This window comes from Muntiacus reevesi, chromosome 3 (assembly GCF_963930625.1).
Source record: "Muntiacus reevesi chromosome 3, mMunRee1.1, whole genome shotgun sequence".
NCBI lineage: Eukaryota > Metazoa > Chordata > Mammalia > Artiodactyla > Cervidae > Muntiacus > Muntiacus reevesi.
Window position 1 is genome coordinate 6,031,352 of NC_089251.1, and position 20,638 is coordinate 6,051,989.

Here is a 20,638-nt window from a genome sequence, read left to right on the forward strand (position 1 = left end):
GGTCCTCAAGTTCATCTCACAAATGCTCAGCTCCAGCCACCCCCCACCCCAGCTCACACCTCCTCTTTAGCAACAGCTGAGCCACCCAGGTTCCAGTAAGAAAACCAAAAAAGAGGGAGGGGGAACCTCTCCAGTTTTGAACCACCTCTTTTCAAGGCAAGTTACGTCAAGAAGCATCCTGTGCAAACTCTAAAACAGAATCAAAATGAAACATGAACTGACTGTAGGACAAATTGATACTATAACCCCAATATGAGGGAAAGGGTTAGCGCCAAGTCAATCAGAAACCAAGGAGTTCCACTGTACTTTCTCAGTGAGAGTCACCCTGAGGGCGAAAAAAGAAAGTGCAAAGAAACCTTTATTTAGCAATTGGCAGTTGGCAGAACTAATTGTATTGTGATTGTGAAATCGTTTTATGTCTCCTGTGAAGAGGAACTAAACAGCCTCTTGATGAAGGTGAAAGAGGAGAGTGAAAAACCTGGCTTAAAACTCAATGTTCAAAAAACTAAGATCATGGAATCCAATCCCATCACTTCATGGCAAATAGAATGGGAAAAAGCAGAAGCAGTGACATTTCATTTTCTTGGGCTCCAAAATCACTGTGGATGGTGACTGCAGTCATGAAATTAAAAGACACTTGCTCCTTGGAAGGGAAGCTATGACAAACCTAGACAACATATTCAAAAGCAGAGATATCACTTTGCCAACAAAGGTCCATACAGTCAACGTTATGGTTTTCCCAGTAGTCAGGTATGGATGTGAGAGTTGGACCATAAAGAAGGCTGAGTGCTGAAGAACTGATGCTTTTGAACTGTGGTGCTGGAGAAGACTCTTGAGAGTCCCTTGGACTGCAAGGAGATCAAACCAGTCAATCCTAAAGAAAGTCAACCATGAATATTCATTGGAAGGACTGATTCTAAAGCTGAAGCTGTAATATTTTGGTCACCTAATGGAAAGAGCCAACTCACTGGAAAAGGCCCTGATGCTAGGAAAGACAGAGGGCGGGATGAGAAGGGGGTGACAGAGGATGAGATGGTTGGATGGCATCACCGACTCAACAGACATAAATTTAAGCAAACTCCAGGAGACAGTGAAGGACAGGGAAGGAAGCCTGGTGTGCTGCAGTCCATTGGGGTCACAAAGAGTCAGATATGACTTAGCAACTGAACAACAACACCAACAATCAGAACTAGCCATATTGTGGTTGTGAAACCATTTTATGTCTCTTGCAGGATAAAGCAAGGAAGGAAATCTCAACCAAGACTTTTCTCTTAAGGCCCGGAGAGAGCTGCAAGGATTTTCTTTAAATATAAATTTATCCCAAGTGAATTCAGAACCCAGTGGTTTCTAACCACTGTTTTCCCCCAGAGTTCCTTGGAGAAATGGCTGATTTCCGGTCTGGGGCAGGCAATATCTAAGGAAAGCCTCTTTAGCTGTTGCTAAAGAGGAGATGTGGTAGTTTCATAAAGCAAGGAAGGTCTGGGAATTCCCTGGAGGGCCAGTGGTTAGGGCTCTGAGCTTTCACAGCTGAGGACACAGGTTTAATCCCTGGTCAGGGACCTAAGATCCTGCAAGCTATGTGACAAGACAAAAAACAAGAGTAATGGAGACCTATCAGAAGGACACAGGAGCCAGCATAAAGGAGCTCCTGTTGGCTAAATGTGGGAGACTTTGAGCCTCCAGAAGAATAATGACTATAATCAATCAAACCACACCGAATTATACAATCTAAATTAGTCCCTCAGTCCTGTCTGACTCTCTGACACCCTGTGGACTGTAGCCCGCCAGGCTCCTTTATCCATGGAATTGCCCAGGCAAGAATACTGGAATGGATAGCCATTCCCTTTTCCAGGGGATCTTCCCGATGCAGGGACCAAACCCGGGTCTCCTGCATTGCCGGCAGGTTCTTTACTGTCTGAGCCACCGGGGAAGCACCATGGAATCTAAGTGCCACAAAAATACTCAAAAAAGAAAATAAAAATTCAAAACAACAAAACCTCATTTGCCACCAATAAAAGCAAATTCCTAATTAAAGAGAAAGAAGTGTGATCCCTATTTTTTCAGTAGGAACCGTGACTTCAGAGGAACCAAATCACCCCTTTGGAGAAGCAAAAGCTCTTCTTCGTGGGAGAACGCCCATTAACAAATGTGGAAGGAATGATGCAATTAGGAAATCATCTTTTTGCAACCTCCTAATAAAATTATTGTTTCAGGCAAGCATCCTCAGTGAATGCTAAAACCATGAGATGAAAAGCTCCTGGGGAACTAGAGCCCCAGAGTGACCCCACCGACCCCTTGGGTCAGAAAGGAAAAAACAAAGGCTTGCCATGCAGAGAGCTGGCTGTCACCACTTTAACCGATCAAACTGGTCATCAGTAACGGGGACAATCAGACATCATTTTCCTCCTGGTGTGATGCAAAAGAAAACACACACAGAGCACCAAGGATGAAATACTCCTGCCACAAAGGTCAGCCTCCATCTGAATAGTCATTTAAAGCTAACTTCCAGACTCGGACGGTAAAGAATCTGCCTGGACTGCGAGACACCTGGGTTCGACTCCTAGGTGAGGAAGATCTCCTGGAGGAGGGCATGGCAACCCACTCCAGTATTCTTGCCTGGAGAATCCCATGGACAGAGGAGTCTAACAAGCTACAGTCCATGGGGTCGCACAGAGCCAGACACCCCACTGAGTAACTAACACTTTCACTTTTCAGCTTAGAGGGAGTAAAGGCACAAGCGGGGGAGACCACTTAAGGGACACCATAAGGAAGCAATCAGATGAATCCAGAACACAGGACATCATATAACCAACGCCTCTCCAACAAGTTAGTGGCCTGAAAAAAGGATGGATCCCCTCCAGATTTAAGGAAACTTAACAGACATAACAACCCCATAAAGTGCACAGCCCTTGATTAAAACCTGATTTAACACCCTGAGGACAAATAGAGAAATTTAAATATGGACTTGGCATTAGATGATACTTGCAAAGTATTATTCATTATATTAGGTGATACTATGGGTTATGCTGAAGTCTATTTTTTTTAATCCACACTGAATTATTTATGGATAAGGTGTCATGATTCAACAAAAAGTATAGAGAGAGAGATATGTAGCAGCTGGAGCAAAAATGTGAATTGCTAAATCTAGATAGTACTTTTTTTTTTACTTTTCAATATCTTTGACACTTCTCATAGGAATTTTTAAGTAAAAATCATCTAAAAGGAACGAGTATATGTTTACAAGTATGACTTTAAAATATACCTGAGCAACCATAGTGCACTGTTGTCACTTGCCAACTCTAATCAACTGGAAGTGACTTCTTGGAATGCCATTTGGAGAAACGCGAAGCCACATTCAGACTCAATTAGAAAAAGATCTGTAATTGATTAGCAATGTCTGCCATGGATATGGAATTAGAAAGTGGTGTCTGGCATGCTACATACTGGTCATCCTCGCTCTACATCACAGTCCTTCAGCTCTGCCTACCACGTGATCTTCCATGGAAGAGAAAGGGAACAGAAGGGAATTGGAAGAACTGCTCGAGATTTGGAAAGTGACTACGTTTTGATGAGACCGAGCTGAAACACATGTGCCTAGATTTTACAGCAAGATTTCAGTTATCACGGGACAGGAATCCTGTGTTCTGAAACTCTTCTGTTTTTACATTTGGAGCTACTTTATTCTTCTGTTTTTGCCCGACTTTCTAAATAATGTTTCTCTTAAAAAGATCCCACCTGTTCGGGTTAAGAAATGAGGACAAGGTTATTTGTCCATGCGGGGGTGGACGGGACGTGGCAGCCAAGGATCCCAGCTAGAAAGGCGGACAGAAGCTGGCCCAGCAAGTGCGGCAGCTCCCCCACAGCAGAGCAACGGCTCTCTGACCACTGTCCCCTTGCCCAGGGCCAGGCCTAGTCAGGGGTCAGGAGCAAATCATAACCGAGCAAAGCTGGCAGGTGGTGGTGGCAGCACCATCTGACAATTACCCAGACGCATCCCACACCCGCTACTGTGTTGCAACTGTCATGACAAGCTCTTTCTAGGATGTTTTGATGGAGAGAAGATGCCCAAGAGCTCAGGCTACTGAAATACGCTACGGAGAGAGGGCTGAGATGGGCCAGAAGGCCAGCGACCCCATCAGGAGGCGGCCCACGCACAAGGGCTGCCCTGTAACACATCGCCGCTCCAGAGCTGGGGGTGCAGACCCTCTGACTCCACAGCAAGGCCAGACCCCTGCAGGCCCGGGCCTGGGGGCAAAGCCTGCTGGACCTGGCGATGGCTCCGGGGCTCAGAGAGGAAATCTAGGGACACTCCTGAGCAGAGAGGCTTCATCAAGCAGGCTTAATGTTTATTTGCAAAGGTAATGACTTCCAGATGTCAGCAGGAACAGGGGCCTGGGAGCCAGCAATGCGCTGGGTCTCGTCTCTCTGTCACTGATGGGGAAGGAATGAGAGAATCTGGCGCTGCTACCCTGGCCAGATGGTTGCCGCTCAGCCCTTCGCAGCAGATAAATCACCACCACCCCCAACCAAGGCTCCTCCCAGACATCTGACAGCCAGAGAGGCTGAGGAAGCTGGGGCAGTGAGGCAGGATGGGGGGGAGTGGTCACTGAATGGACCTCAAGAGCCACAGATCAGAAAATTGAGGGCCTCTGCCAACTGGGCATCATGGGCACTGTCCCCTGGCTCTACCTTCCTGAGAACCTTATCCCGAGAGAGCTCTTAATCTTGAGGGGGGCTCCCTGGACCTCTGCGAGTGTGTATTCTGTACTCCCTATCGAAGCACGGGGCTGGAGATTCCGTGGCCACCACTAATTCTCACTCAGGGCTCCCTCCCAAGGGTGGGTCTTCCTCCCATCCTCGCCACCATCTCTCCAGGCAGGGGCCCTCATGACCCAACTGTGAACATGAGGAAACGGAGGCCCAGAGAGGTCAAGCGCCATGCTCAAGGTCACAGAGCAGACAGGTGGCAGAGTTGGAGAGGAGTCTGAAGCCAGCATGTGACCCGACACCCCCTCCCACCCCATCTCCCCAGAGAAGGATCCAGAACGGGGTCACCTCCAGAAACTGTGTCTCCTCACCTGTTAATTCCACCTTCCCGTCCCCTCCCCGCTCACTGTCTCAGGGGGCAGTTCGCTTTTCCCCTGGTTAATGCCCACCCCCACTGGCCATCGAAGGATGGCAAAAGCTCCAAAATACCTCTGCCAGCGGGGAGAGGATCTTCACCTTCCTTTTGTCACTCCAGAATCTCAAAGGCAGAGAAAGTTAAATGCCTGAAAGCATGAAATCTAAGCTTGATGGATTATCTCTTGGCATCCTGCACCTAAAGCTGCCCCGGCATGTAGCAGGTGCTCAATAAACAAAGAGAAAAGTGAGAGCAAAATGTGCCGCTCCTGGCTCACCAGACATGCTCTGAAAAGGTCAAAGGGCAAACAGGCAGGGTGTGGGCACTGTGGCAGCTTCTAGCCAGGCAAAGGCACCGCTTCCTCTCTCCTGGGGGTGGAGGTTGGTGGGGACCATTGCCAAATGTCTGGGGATATCTGGAAGGGGCCAGGTACAAGGCATGAAGCTAACAGATGATGGCGCTCTTTGCAGGGAGGGGAGGGACCCAGGCCCCTACCCAGGGGCAACCAGTCCTGGCCACTGGAGATCCCAGTACATCAGACAGGTGCTGCCCAGCCAGGCTATAGCAGAAGGCAGGCACCAAGGCCAGGAGCCAGGGGATCGCCCCAGGTTCCATGTCTCGAGTGAGAGGCTTGGAGAGTCCAGCCCCACACCCGAGCAAGCCGTCCTCCACCAACTCACCTGCTGCCTGGCATCTGACTGACCCCTGGCAGGAACCCAGTTCCTGAGCAACTGCCCAGATAAGATGCACCCCCAAACAAGGACCAAGCCATCACTCCACTCTGAAATGCTTCCCACCCTCGCTTGGGCGGCTCGGTGCCAGAGCAGACTGACATGCCAAAAGAAATAAATCCTGGCGTGTCGCAGAGAACCATAAACGCCATCTGTCAACAGGGAGCCAAGGCGCTAACCTAAACACAGCCCTGGAGACGAAAATATACAACACACGGGCTGGCGGGAGGCCACGCCGCAGCGGCCTCAGAGATGCTGTTCCTCCCACTCTCCTCTCTCTCCAGCCCGAGGGACCCCACGTCATCGATTCCCTAGGTGTCTGTCTCCATCGACTCAGCAAGCACCTGCTCCAGGCGGGAGGCTGCGCCAGGTGCTGGGGACACAGTCGCAAATGGGACCTTAAGGGCCCTGCCCTCGGGGATCTCATAGCCTAACAGCATTAAATAATCACACGGTTGTAAAATTATGATTATATAAAGCCCCCCAGGGAGCTTTGAGGAGGGTATGAAAGGAAACTTAATCTTGACAAAAATCAAGGCAGGTGTGATTCCACTCAGACTGGAAAGATGAGGAACTGGGGAGGAGGAGCTGGAAAAAGAAGCCACATGAGCAAAGGCCCTGAGGTAGAAAAGACACAGGACATGGAAGAAAGAGCAGAGAGGCAGCGGCAGCAGCAGGCAAGCGGGGAAACACAGGCGATGGGCTGGGAGAGGCAGAACTCAGATCAGCGTCTGGACCTTCCCCAGGGCATTACGTGGGGAGGCCTGCTGGTCGAATTTGTTTTAGAGGATCCGGTGGGATGTAGGAGCTGGCTCACACAGGCTCAAGACGGCAGATTGTGAGCATCACTTCCCATGCTCCATGACTTTATGACGGCGGCTTGAAACCAGCCCAAGTCGGAGTATTTATACCGGGGAAATGGGCATTCTTGTTCCTTCCAGAGAGAGATGGTCGTGAAACATTTACCAGCATGCCACTGGAAGGATGCCTCTGGCTCCTGGGGAGGAATGGACATGCAGGGCAGAGGGAGAACTGGGAGAGATCGAGCAACTGATAGAGCCCGGAGGGGAGGGAGGAGGGGCTCCTGCTCCAAGACCAAGACCAGGACAGACGCCTGGTCAGCTGGGCCATCGGCGGCCCTGCATGTCGGGCCACAGTGTGTCAAGCAAGCCCCTCGCTGCCAAGTCCTCAAGCACGGCTTGTCCCAGCAACACAGCCTGAATCTGATGGCCTTGGTGATCCTCCAGCCACCCCTGGGCTCCTCGACTCTGGAGAGAAGCTCCCCTTAACATCCCTACTCTGCCGAGCTTTGCTAGATCCATCCTGCCAGCCTGGACTTGCTGGGGATCCTGGGTTTAAAACCCAGGATATTCCTTCAGGCCCCAGGCATTTTTACCGGCAAAACTGAAATACCTGCAGCACCTACTTTTGGGGACTGAGAGGATTCTACAAGACGAAGTCAAAAAGCCCTTAGCATCAGGCTTCCTGCTGTGAGGCAAGCACTCAGCACTGCTCCTGGAAGCCAGCGGCGGGCAGAGCCGCCCAGGGACACGGGGATGTCGGGGCAGGCTCACCTCGGTCACCTGCTGCTTATCCAGGTGGAACACCTGCCCGGAGCTGGCGGCAGCGATCTCCTCGTAGGCCAGGTAGCCAGGGTGGGTGCGGTCACCACAGTCCCCCGTCAGCACGAAGACCACCTAGAAGACAGACGGGCAGCCTGGCTCCTGGCGTCCTCACCACCTTCGGTGTGAATGGAGTGGGGAAGGGCGGCCAGAACCAGGAGGGAGTGACCCGGAGGAAGCCCTGTCATCTCTCTGGGCTCGGGTGATCCACCTGTGAAATGGGAATGATGAGAGTTCCCGCCCCATGGGGGTCAGGATGGATGCAGGTCATGTGTCCATCACTGGCCAGGAATACACCAGGAGCCGTTATGAAATCTACAAGGGAGGGAGTGAAATCGACTCTGCTCCAAGTGGCCCCCAGACGCCGCAGAGCTAGAAGAACCTTGGAGAACCCGCGTTTTTCCTAGATGAGAGAACAAAGGAGTTTTCCCATCCAGAGAGGAGTCCCAGCTCTTGAGGTCTTCCCCAGGGATTCCTCCCTGCAGCCCCACCCCATCCCCGCTTCCCCCACCGCTCGCTGTGACAGCCAGGAGGCAAAGCCCCAGCGCATCTTCCAGACCCTGAGACAATGGGTGAAGAATGACAGACGGGGAGCAGAGGAGATGCCAGGAGGAAGATGGATCGCCCAGACTCGGACGGGGTGTGAAAGGAGTGGAGGAGTGCTGCGGTTTGTATCAAAAGTCGGCCCCCGCCAGGGAGGCGTGAGCCCGGAGGGCGGGGCCGGAGCATGAGAACACACTTGGACTTCGCAGCCCGGCTCCACCAGCGGGCTGGCCAGCGCGGCTGGTACGGACTGGAACCCAGGCTGTGCAGGAGAAGCCCCAGCTCCGCTCTCCCAGCGGGGACTCGGGGCTGCCCTCGGAGACCCCAGTGGTCCCCGGAGCCCCTGCCAGTAGCTCACCTGCGACTGTTTAAGCTGCAGGAGCCGCAGCACCTCGTCCTTCTTGTGGTAGTCCTTGGCACGGGCGTCCGAGAAGACGTAGATGAAGGAGCCGGGGTTGGCCACCTCCACGGCAGCCTTGATGGCCCCCAAGCTCATCTCTGGGCAGTCCCCGCCTCCCTGCAGGACAGGGCAGGTCAGCAACTGCCGCCCACCTCCTCCAGGTGGGATCCACCCTGGGAGGTGGGGGGGGGGGGGGGCGGCGTCCCCTTCAGTGGCTTCTGTCCCACCTGTCCAAGGGTCCCTAACCCTTCCCTGAGACACACCTGCATCATCTATCATTCATTCATTCATTTCTTCATTCACTCACTCATGCCCGAGGAACATGGTCCCTCCTTCCCATGGAGTCTGGCAGGGAGGCAGACTTTACATTAATAAACATGATACAGTTATTTAATCACCATGGTGATGAGTGCTACAAGTAGAGGACGAAGGATGGAGCCACGGAAGCATCTAACAGGTACACCAAAGAAGGCATGAGTGAGCCACGGCTTGGAGGACAGAGGGGTAGAAGGCTCACCAGGGAAGGAGGGGGAGGGGTGGGCAGAGGGAAACATTCAAAGCCGCCTTGTCAAGCCTTCTCTCTAACCTGCCCTGGTGCATGCCTGCATGCTCAGTCACTCAGTCATGTCCAGCTCTTTGCAACTCCATGGACTGTAGCTCGCCAGGCTCCTCTGTCCATGGGATTTCCCAGGCAAGAATACTGGAGGGGATTGCCATTTCTTTCTCCAAGGGATCTTCCTGACCCAGGGATTGGACCCAGGGATTGAAGTCAAGTCTCTTACATTGACAGGTGGGTTCTTTATCACTGAGCTGGGAAGTGATATCACTGGGAAAACCAAACCCACCTTGGAGTCAATCCCAAATAAACACACAGCCCTCCCTCCCCACTCCCAAGCCGGGAGCTTTCTGCCTCCCCAGGTTTGCACATCCAGCACCAGAATCAGGATGCGCACAAGGTAACATCAGTAAATGCTTCTCTCCTTGGTTCACTCATTCGTTCTGTGTGCCAGGCCCTGTTCTGGGCCCTGGGGGACTTGGCAGTGAGCTGGAACATCAGAGAACTGCATTCAGGAAGCTGGCAGGAGGAAAACAGAGGCTGGACCAGGGTGTTCAGTGTGGCCAAAAAGCCCTGGTAGCCATGGGACATCTGACCCAGTCTCGGGCTGGGTTTGGGGGTCTGAATTGATCTCTCTTGCACCTTCCCTTGGGCTTCCCAGGCAGTGCTAGTGGTAAAGAACTCACCTGCCAATGCAGGAGACATAAGAGACACAGGGTCCATCCCTGGGTCTGGAAGATGCCCTGGAAGAGGGCATGGCAACCCACTCCAGTATTCTTGCCTGGAGAATCCCATGGACAGAGGAGACTGGTGGGCTACAGTCCATGGGGTCGCAAAGAATAGGACACACTTGAGCGACTTAGCAGGCATACATCTTCCCTTAGCTGTCATATACCCCCTCCTCCCACCCCTGCATCCATGCGGTCAATAATAAGACCTACTAGGTGCCAGGCCCAGGGACTCCTGTAGGTATTTGGTCACTGAATAAAGGAAGGAACCCCAAGCAGTATGGAATCTCCAGGACCTCCAAGCTGAGGGGGAGCCCCAGGCAGAGTTGGGTGGCAGGTCACTGTAGGAAGCACCATCTTGGTCCCTAGGTGTGGCAATAACCTGGGCCTCTGGCCTGGTCTGGGACAAAGGGCACAGGGGGCCAGCAGCCAGGTGGGGCAGCCCACCTGCACATAGAGTTCTCTCAGCTCCCTCTGAAACACCGCTGGGTCCGACGTGAGGGTCACTGGGCCAATATCTGTAGGGAAGAGAGGACCAGATGGGCTTGACCCCCAGACGCACAACCTCCATGGGCTGGGCAGCAACTGAGAGGGGCCGAAGCCTGGGCCTCAGAGACCCCCACAAAGTGTGGAGGGGTGAGGGAGCAGCTGCCAGGATCAGATCTGGAAGAAAATATTTGCAAATGAAGCAACTGACAAGGGCTTCATCTCTGAAACATACAAATAGTTCATGCAGCTTAACATCAAAAAAGCAAACAACCCAATCAAAAAGTAGGCAGAAGACCTAAACAGATGTTTCTCCAAAGAAGATGTCAGGATGGCTAAGAGGCTCAACAGGAAAAGATGCTCAACGTCACTAATTATTAGAGAAATGCAAATCAAAATGACAATGAGGTATCACCTTACATTGGTCAGATTGGCCATCAACAAAAAATCTATAGACAACAAATGCTGGAGGGGGTCTAGAGAAAAGGGAACCCACCTACACTGTTGGTGGGAACGTAAAGTGATACAGCCACTATGGAGAACAGTTTGGAGGTTCCTAAAAAACTAAAAGTAGAACTAACATATGACCCAGCAATCCCACTCCTGGGCAAACCCCTGGAAAAAACTATAATTCCAAAAGATACAGGCACCCCAATGTTTATTGCAACACTATTTACAGTAGCCAGGACATGGAAACAAACTAAACATCCATCAACAGAGGAATGGATAAAGAAGATATGGTGCATATATATAATGGAATATTACCCATAAAAAGAAATGAAATTGTGCCATTTGCAGAGACAGATTCCCTGGTGGATCAGCAGTAAAGAATCCTCCTGCAATGCTGGAGACACGGGGAGACTTGGGTTCAGGCCCTGGGTTGGGAAAATCCCCGGAAGAAGGAAATGGCAACGCACTCCAGTATTCTTGCCAGGAGAATCACATGGACAGAAGAGCCCGGTGGGCTACGGCACATAGGGTCACAAAGAGTCGGACACAATTGAAGTGACTTAGCATTCACACAGGCAGAAACTAACACGACATTTTAGAACAACTATACTCTGATTAAAATTTTTAAAAAAAAAAGAATTGTACTCAAATATTCATAGCAGCTGTATTCACAATAGCCCAGCACTGGAGGCAAGCCAGCTGTCCATCAACTGGTGAATGAATAAACAAACTGCGGTACATTCATGTAATCAAATACCACTCAGCCAGAAAACAGAACAAGCTACCAGTACAGGCAACCAGATGGATGAATGTCACAGATACAGTCCTGCACGAAAGAAGATAGTCACAGAAGAGTGTCTACTATATGGTTCCACTTACAGAAAGCTCTGGAACTGGCAGAATTAATCAAAGCTGAAATAAGTCAGATCAGGGGTTGTCTAGGGGAGAGGGAAATCAAAAGGACTGCCTGGGAAGGCAGGAGTGTTCCATATTGTGATGGGAATGTGGGTTCCCTGGGTGTATCCAGTTGTCAAAAGTGTAAAGCAAAGATTTTCAGTATTTCAATGTTTGTAAATTTTATCTCATTAAAAAAAACCCATAAAAAACGATCATCGTTGAGTGGTCGAGTGGAGTAGGGAAGGAGGAATAGAGGAAACAAGAATGACAGGTTTTGCAGGGTATTTGGTGATGCTGGGGGATGGGGATATATCCATGTGTGCATGCTCCCTTGTGTCAGACTCTTCGTGAAGCCATGGACTGTAGCCCTCCAGGCTTCTCTGTCCATGGAAGTTTCCAGGCAAGAATACTAGAGTGGGTTGCCATTTCCTTCTCCAAGGGATCTTCCCGACCCAGGGATCAAGCCCATGTCTCCTGTGTCTCCTGCACTGAAGGCGGGTTCTTTACCGCTGAGCCACATGAGATACAGGGATTCATTACACTATTCTGCTTACTTTGTATAAACTTGACATTTTCCCTAATAAAAAAGTCTTTTATTAAAGAGAAGTCACTGAAAGCCACAGCTAACATAAGACAAGACGACCAGTGCACAGAGAACTGAGACAGAATTCCAACTCACCATGTGGACATGTGCACAATGAGGGTTTTGCAAGGTGATGTGGACATCCGACTTCTTTAGGAAACAGTTCATCTGAGTTCTTGGTGAATTCTAGTCACGGGCTATTTTTAGTTTAAGAATTCTAAATTCCAATCACTCTCTAAAAAATATCCCTGTATTTGGCAACTCGTCAACCAACCTTAGTTCTTAGACAATGAAGCACGTGCATTCATCCACAATTATCAAAGAAGCGTCTGGACACCAGCTTTTCTTCTGTAACCACAAGTCTGGGCTCTGTATCTGGGAGTCTGTTTCTGTTTCATAGATATGTGTTCATTTGTGTTGTATTTGAGATTCCACATATAAGTGATTTCATATGGTATTTGTCTGACTTCGTTTCGTATGATAACCTCTTAGGTCCATCCATGTTGCTACAAATGACATGACTCCATTTTTTTATGGCTGAGTAAATATATATATATGTTTTATTTGGCTGAATATATATATTTGGCTGTATATATACATTTATACCACACTTCTACCCAGTGGCCCCTGCCTCTCTGCTATATATTTATTCACCATGTCCAACGCCTCCTTCTGCACCTGCTTTGGCCTTTACCAAGTCGTCTCCACCGCCTCCCTCCTTCTGAACACTGCAGTGACTAATTCAGCCAAAACCTTTGGCCTTTGACCTCAGATAGGCTTCCCTGCTAGTTCAGTTGGTAAAGAATCTCCTGCATTGCAGGAGACTCCGGTTCAATTCCTGGGTTGGGAAGATCCCCTGGAGAAGGTATAAGCTACCCACTCCAGTATTCTTAGGCTTCCCTTGTTGCTCAGCTGGTAAAGAATTTGCCTGCAATTTGGGAGACCTGGGTTCGATCCCTGGGTTGGGAAGGTTTCCCTGGAGAAGGGAAAGACTACCCACTCCAGTGTTCTGGGCCTGGAGAATTCCATGGACTGTACAGCCCATGGGGTCACAAAGAGTCAGACATGACTGAGTGACTCTCACTTGACCTCAGACAGATCTGATTGGAATTTTGCTTCCACCCTTCTCCTACCATAGGGCTTCTCAGGGCTTACTACACGGCTCCAAACCTCAGTTTCCCCATCTGTAAAACGAGGCATTATCTCCTCGCTGAGAACGATCATCATGAGAATCCAGTGAAGCCAGGCAGGGAAGCACCATGCTTGGCTCGGAACCAAAAGCTCAGCAGCTGGGAGTTGGCCCTGATGAGCTGAACACGCAATTCTTTGATCTTCCTCTTCTTTTCTCGTTTTTAAATTTTATTGACGCATAGTTGATCTACAATGTTGTGTTAATTTCTGCCGAGCAGCAAAGTGATTCAGTTATACATATGTGCTCTTTTTCATGTTCTTTTCCATTATGGTTTATCACGTACTTCGTGCGCTTAGTCACTCAGTCGTGTCTGACTCTTTGCAACCCCATCAACTACAGCCTGCCAGGCTCCTCTGTCCATGGGGATTCTTCAGGCAAGCACACTGGAGTGGTTGCCATGCCCTCTTCCAGGGGATCTTCCCAACCCGGGGTTTATCATAAGGTATTAAATACAGCCATCTATGCTATACAGTAGGACCTTGTTGCTTATCCAGGGATTTCCCTGGTGGCTCAGATGGTAACGAATCTGCCTGCAATGCAGGAGATCCAGCTACAATCCCTGGGTTGGAAAGATCTCCTGGAGAAGGAAATGGCCATCCACTCCAGTATTCTTGCCTGGAGAATCCCATGGACAGAGGAGCTTAGCGGGCTACAGTCCATGGGGTCATAAAGAGCTGGACACAACTGAGCAACTAACACTTTAACTTTCATACATTCATTTAAAAAGACATGACATTAACGATCCTGATATTTCCTAAGCACTTATTGTGTATCAGCCCATGTGCTGAGATGTTGCCTGTATGTTATTAGCTCACCGAATCCTCCCTCACACCTGGCAAAGCCAACTCTTACCCACATCTTACAGAGGAGAAATGAAAGCCCAGAGAAGCTAAGTAACTTGCCCAAAGACACACAACCAGTAAGCATCAGAGCTAGAATATTAGTTTTGTCATTGTTGTTCAATCACTAAGTCAGGTCCGACTCTTTGCGATGCCATGGACTGCAGCACACCAGGCTTCCCTGTCCTTCATTATCTCTTGGAGTTTGCTCAAATTCATGTTCATTGAGTCAGTGAGGCTGTCTAACCATCCCATCCTCTGTCGCCCCCTTATCCTTTAACCTTCAATCTTTTCCAGCATCAAGGTCTTTTCCAACGAGTTGACTCTTCCCATGAGGTAGCCAAAGTATTGGAGCTTCAGCTTCAGCATCAGTCCTTCCAGTGAATATTCAGAGTTGATTTCCTTCAGGATTGACTATTAGCTTAGGCCTGTGCAACTCCAGAATCTGAGCTCTTGACAACTGCTTCCTATGGAACTGTACATAGAAATTCCTGACGTGCAGAAAAAGCAGGGAATTCTACCAACCAAAAATCATGACTCTTATTTTTACACATAACTTTCAAAATGTTCATGCATATTTGTAAATCTTATACAAATGAGTACTACTTGTAGCAGAAGTTCTGTTTACATATAAATAACATACTCTTTTTAACTTGACTCCTTTCAGTGAACAACATATTGCAAGCATCTCTCCAGAAGGTCAAATACTCTGTTCAAAATCATTTTTAATGGCTACAAACTATTTCCTTTGGATAAGACTTGCCCATGTTGTTATGCTTCCAACTTTCATAATGAACAATATTATTAAGAACATCTTTATCTTCATCACATTTAAGCACCAGTTCCATCGTTTCCTTGGGATACATTCCCATAAGCAGACTTGCTGGGCCAAAGGGAAGGGCATTTGTAAAGACTCTGGATGCAAATTCAGTAACCCCATCACTGTCCTCCTCATCCCCAGACATTCCTGCTTCTGATCCATCTACTGTCAATGCCAGAGGAGCTGCCTTCATGGCCAGTATTGCTCATATCACCCCCATTCAGGAATCATCGGCAACTGCTCCTTGCCTGGAAACCAAGAGAAGCCTCTGCAGTGCCCAGTTCTTTTTTCAAAACGTGATAGTCTTATTTTATTTGGCTGTACCAGGTCTGGGTTGCAGGACAGGATTTCAGTTGCTACATGGCTGTAGTTCCCTGACCAGGGATCAAACCTGGGCCCCTGCGTTAGGAGCGCCGAGTCTTAACCATTGGACTGCCAGGGAAGTCTTAGTGCCCGGTTCTGAATCTGGGAGGCCCTGCCCCCTCCATCACAATCTATCAGAGGGACTCTCTCAGGCTACCTGACAGATCCCAAGGCTGGATCCGTGCTAGGCTGGTCACATTACCTCCCAATCACAGCAAGATGAGAAAGATGGCTATCATAAATGTGCTCCTGTTGGAAGGACTGCCCTTTCTTCTGCAGCCCATCTGTTTCCTTCTTGGGGAGCTAAGGGTCGTTCTTTCTTCCATGGAAGGATCAGTTCAGTTCAGCTGCTCAGGCGTGTCTGATTCTTTGCAGCCCCGTGGACTATAGCACACCAGGCTTCCCTGTCCGTCACCAACTCCCAGAGCACGTTCAAACTCATGTCCACAGAGTCGGTGATGCCATTCAACCATCTCATCCTCTGTCGTCCCCTTCTCCTCCTGCCTTCAATCTTTCCCAGCATCAGGGTCTTTTCCAGTGGGTCAGTTCTTCACATCAGGTGGCCAAAGTATTGAAATTTCTTGGAAGGATAATAGTAGTCAAAGGGAGTTGATCCTCTCCATGGTTCTACTTGTCAAGTAAAAATGTAGGTCATCAGCTTCCTCTGGGATTTCCCCTCATTTTTCTTTTTTTTTTTTAAACAACTTTACTGGATGGAGAAAACCAAAATGGGCAGCCCTGTAGTGGAAGATGGGGAGAATGCCAGACCTACAGTCTAAAGTCTGACTTTCCATCATCAAAGCTGTTCTGAGATATTCTGTACTGAGAGGAAAGAAGATTCTTTGGGGAATTGCCCAATCCCAACTCCCCCACACCCCTCAGCAACGTTCCCCAACAAGAACCACCTCATGTAACCTCTGGGTGTCTCAGCCAGGGATCATATGGCAAACACAAGACACAGGAAATTTCAGGAGCCCTGGAGGATCCCCTGGGCTGGTGATCCCTGGAAAGGACTTTACGGACTCTGTGTTAGTTTTCTGTTATTGCTGTAACAAATGACTACAAACTCAGTGTCTTGAAACACCACGCATTCATTTCTGGAGGTCAGGAGTCCTAATATCAAGGTGCCGGCAGGGCTGTGTTCCCTCCTGAGCCTCTAGGGGAGGATCTGTTTCCTTGTCATCTCCAGCTTTTGGAAGCTTCCTGCATTCCCTGGCTCATGGTCTTTGCCCTCCATCTTCAAAGCCAGTAATGTCGAGTCTCAAAATAGCTTCCTCTCCTTCTGCTCTGTCATCACATCTCCTTCACTTATTCCGATTCTCCTGCCTCCCTCTTAGAAGGACTCTTGTGATTACAACGGGTCCAGCCACACAACCCAGGGTCATCTTTCCATCTTGGGATTCCTAACTTAGCCACCTCTACAAGGTCCCTTTTGCCATGACAAGTGATAGATTTACAAGTTCTGTGGGTATCTGGGGGGCATTATCTGGCCTATCTCAACCACCACCATCCTGTCTCCTTCAAGAATGGGCTTGGACCCCTATGCTCATAGCAGGATTATTTGCAACAGCCAAGATACAGAACAACCTAAATGTCCACTGACAGAGGAGTGGATTTAAAAAATGTGGAATATTTTAAAAAATATACAGTGGAATACTACTCAGCCATAAAGAAGAATGAAATCATGCCATCTGCAGCTACACGGATGGACACAGATTATCAGACTGAGTGAAGTAAGTCAGAAAGAGAAACAAATATCACATATCACTTATATGTAGAATCTACAACACGACACAAATGAACTCATCTATGAGATGGAAGCAAGACTCACAGATATAGAGAATGAACTTGTGGGAGGGGGAGGGGCTGCAGGGCTGAGGGATGAATTGGAAGTTTGGGATTAGCAAATGCAAACCATTATACATAGGATGGATGAGCAACAGGTCCTACTGTATGGCACAGGGAACTATATTCAACATCCTGTGATAAACCATAATGGAAAAGAATATACAAAATGTATAACTGAATCAATTTGCTGTGTAGCAGAACTTAACATCATAAAGCAACCATACGTCAATAAAATAGATTTTAACAAAAGGAAAGGGCTTGGGGGAAAATGATTTGACTACCAACCTACGTGCCAAACATAACAACGTTGAGGATGAAGAGATCCGAAGACCCCAGCTTTAAAAAGACGGTGAAACTGAGGCCAGAGAGGGGAAAGGAGTCCTTCCAGGTCAGGTGGGAAGATCTGGCACAAGAACTGATTGACTACATCATGCCAACAGTGATCCCTTCTCTTGTTTATCATCATAGACCTCGTGCCAACCTCAGTGTCTGGCACATGGTAAGTGCTTAAGAAATACTGTCCAAATGAGTAAATGAATAATCTGTATTTACTCATAACAAATCCTGTTAGAGTATACTGTTTAAGTAGCCTCAAGTCAGGACCGAAGTTTCATTTATCTTTCTATCCTATGCCCAGCACAACGCCAGGCATATCGTCAACACTCAGCAATTACTTGCTGGATGTGAAGCCTGTCTGATCCCCAGGCCCTCCATCACAGCATGCCACTCGCTGCCCACCACTCAGAGAAACAGATCCAAAACGAGGCAGGAAACCAAAGGTGGTTATTCAGGGCATGCAGGGGAGTTGGCCATATTAAGGGAGAGCTGGCCAGATGAACAAAAGTGTGTATCATTCCTCTTGAGGTAGGGGACAGGGCATTTTAAAAGTTTGGCCCCAAGTTCTGAACAAAGAAGGCTCTCAGGGGAGAGCACACTTACATACATAGACACACTGATGCACAGAACTAGTCTGATTTCTTCCTTGTGCTGAACAGATAATCCCCAAAACACTTCTGGGCACTGACTGTTACTGACCAGTCCCATCATTCCAGGAATGGACCAGGTATCAAGATGCCCAGACAGGGATGGGGGCACAAAGGTCTTCTTTCCACCTGTCCTCCTTGCTGTCCGATTGTCCTCCCGCCCACCCATCCATCTACAGCTTCAGGCAGTGAGACAGAGATGGATGCCTCCTTGTCTTTCCCTGATACTGGCCCATGGCTTTATTTTTCATTCCTGACACTTGCCGCAACATCATCACTCACCATCCCTAAGCTTCCAGGACAGGGTGCTTTCGGCAGGGTGGTCATTTCAAGACCTGCCTTTCAGCAGGACAGAGTGAGGTACCAGGACAGGGCAGGACACCTGGCATGTCTCCATGTGAGTTTGCCCTCTGAGAGGGCTTGCTTAAGCCCCTGTCCATCTCTTTCCCTCACAGGGTCCAGGCAGGGGTGGCTCTAGATAAAAAGCCCTTCCTAGCATGACTTGATGTGGGTGATGGTGGTGGTGCTGCTGGTGCTGCTGTTGGTGATGATGGTGATGATGTTGATGATGATGGTGATGATGTTGATGATGACAGTGGTGATGATGTTGATGATGACAGTGGTGATGACATTGATAACGCTGATGCCGATGACACTGATGATGATGGTGGTGGTGGAGGTAGAAGTGCGTGATGACCCTAGCAGCAGTTTCAATGCATTGAGCACTTAGTATTTCACAGAGTTTAGCTCAGTCCTATTAACAGTTCCCTGTTAGAATTGAGGATGCCAAGACCTTGGTGAAGGTCATACAACTCGTAAGTGGTAGTTAATATCTGTACTAGTTTCCTGAAAGTGAAAGTGTTAGCTGCTCAGTTGTGTCCGACTCTTTGCAACCCTGTGGACTGTAGCCCACCAGGTTCCTCCATTCATGGAATTCTCCAGGGAAGAATACTGGAGTGGGTTGCCATTCCGTTCTCCAGGGGATCTTCCCAATGCAGGGATTGAACCCAGGTCTCCTGCATTGCAGGCATATTCTTTACCATCTGAGACCCCAGGGAAGCCCCACTAGTTTCCTGGTATCACTATTAATATAATAAAATATCACAAACTTGGTGACTTTAAACAACAGAAGTGTATTCTCCCACACTCCTGGAGACTAGAAGGCCAACAACAAGGTGTCAGCAGCCCATGCTTTCTCTGAAGGCTCTCGAGGAGCATCTGCCCCGTGCTGTCTTCCTCTTCACCTCCCTGGTACCAGCAATCCTTGGTGCTCCCTGACTTGTGCACACAGCATCACTCCAATTCTGCCTCCATCGCTTCAGGGCCGCCTCCCTGTGCCTCTTTTCTCCTTATAAGGACACCAGTCACACTGGATTAAGGGCTCACTCTACTTCTGCATGACTTCATCTTGACTAATTACATCTTCAATTACCCTGTTTCCAAAAAAGGTCACATTTTGAGATTCTAGGAAGGACAAGAATTCTGTGAGGACCATGTTCCAGCTACAATGATGTCCCAATCCACATAACTGGCTCCAAAGCCACCTAATTGGCTATACTCTCTCCCAGAATGATGGTGACAATGATGATAAGGACAGTTACCATTGTTTTGATATTTATTAAGCACCTGATTCTGTTCTAGGCAATTAATATACATTTGTTCAGGGAAAAAAAATTAGCAACCTATAGCCTCCTATTTATTATCTCTGTTTTATAGATGAGAACTTGAGGGCTAGGAAGGGAAAGCAAACTTCCCAAGATCGTACAACGAGGAAGTTGCAGAGATGGGATTCAAACCTGGGTCCATCCAACCCCAGATCCAAGCTCTCAACCATGCATGAAGCTGCAGACCCTTGACACTTGTTCCCCAGTCCCAAATTCCTGTTCCTGGAGGGGAGGGAGGTTCGTGACTGAAGGTGGGCACTTGCCAAACAGTTGGGCAGATATGGCATGCAGTCTCTCCGAGCAGGGCTTGCTGGCCACAGGGATGATTAAACCCATGACCTTGGCTCTCCTTGTGCTGTGCTGGAACATGCAAGCCCCAGAAGCCTGGCCCAAAACTATCTCTCCATAGGGAAGCTTTTTCCACTCGACAAGAGGAGGGTGTGGAGCCTCTGGGATAATAGGATCACGCACAAGAAGAATCACCCAGCCCTTCACGTGGGTGATGGATGGTCCAGCCCCTCACCCACTCTGTGCATCCCAGTGGTCAAGGCCATAGTCAGGCACCAGATGTCCAATCTCAGAAACACACACGTCCAGGACTCTTCCCTGAGTCTAGAATAATGTCTAGAATTTCATCTAGAATAATGTCCCAAGCCACATAATTGGCTCCAAAGCCACATAATTGACTATACTGAATCCCAGAATGATGGTGATGATGACGACAAGGGCAGCTACCATTGTTTTGATATTTATTAAGCACCTGATTCTGTTCTAGGCACTTAATATACATTTGCTCAGAAAAAAAAAAATC

General features: G+C 48.8%; 2 protein-coding genes across 2 annotated transcripts in view; one reads left to right on the top strand and one right to left on the bottom strand.

The window, feature by feature from the left end:
* The window catches only part of HMCN2 (hemicentin 2), a 172,727-nt gene that overhangs the window by 138,936 nt on the left and 13,153 nt on the right, over nucleotides 1-20,638 (bottom strand). Inside the window, exons 2-4 of the mRNA XM_065928266.1 lie at nucleotides 10,150-10,220; nucleotides 8,377-8,535; nucleotides 7,428-7,550 (exon numbers count right to left, since the gene is read on the bottom strand). Coding sequence (XP_065784338.1) covers nucleotides 7,428-7,550; nucleotides 8,377-8,535; nucleotides 10,150-10,220 — 353 coding nt within the window. The remainder of the gene's footprint in view (nucleotides 1-7,427; nucleotides 7,551-8,376; nucleotides 8,536-10,149; nucleotides 10,221-20,638) is intronic.
* Nucleotides 1-20,638, top strand: part of C3H9orf78 (chromosome 3 C9orf78 homolog) — a 416,805-nt gene that overhangs the window by 18,528 nt on the left and 377,639 nt on the right. The window lies entirely within an intron of this gene.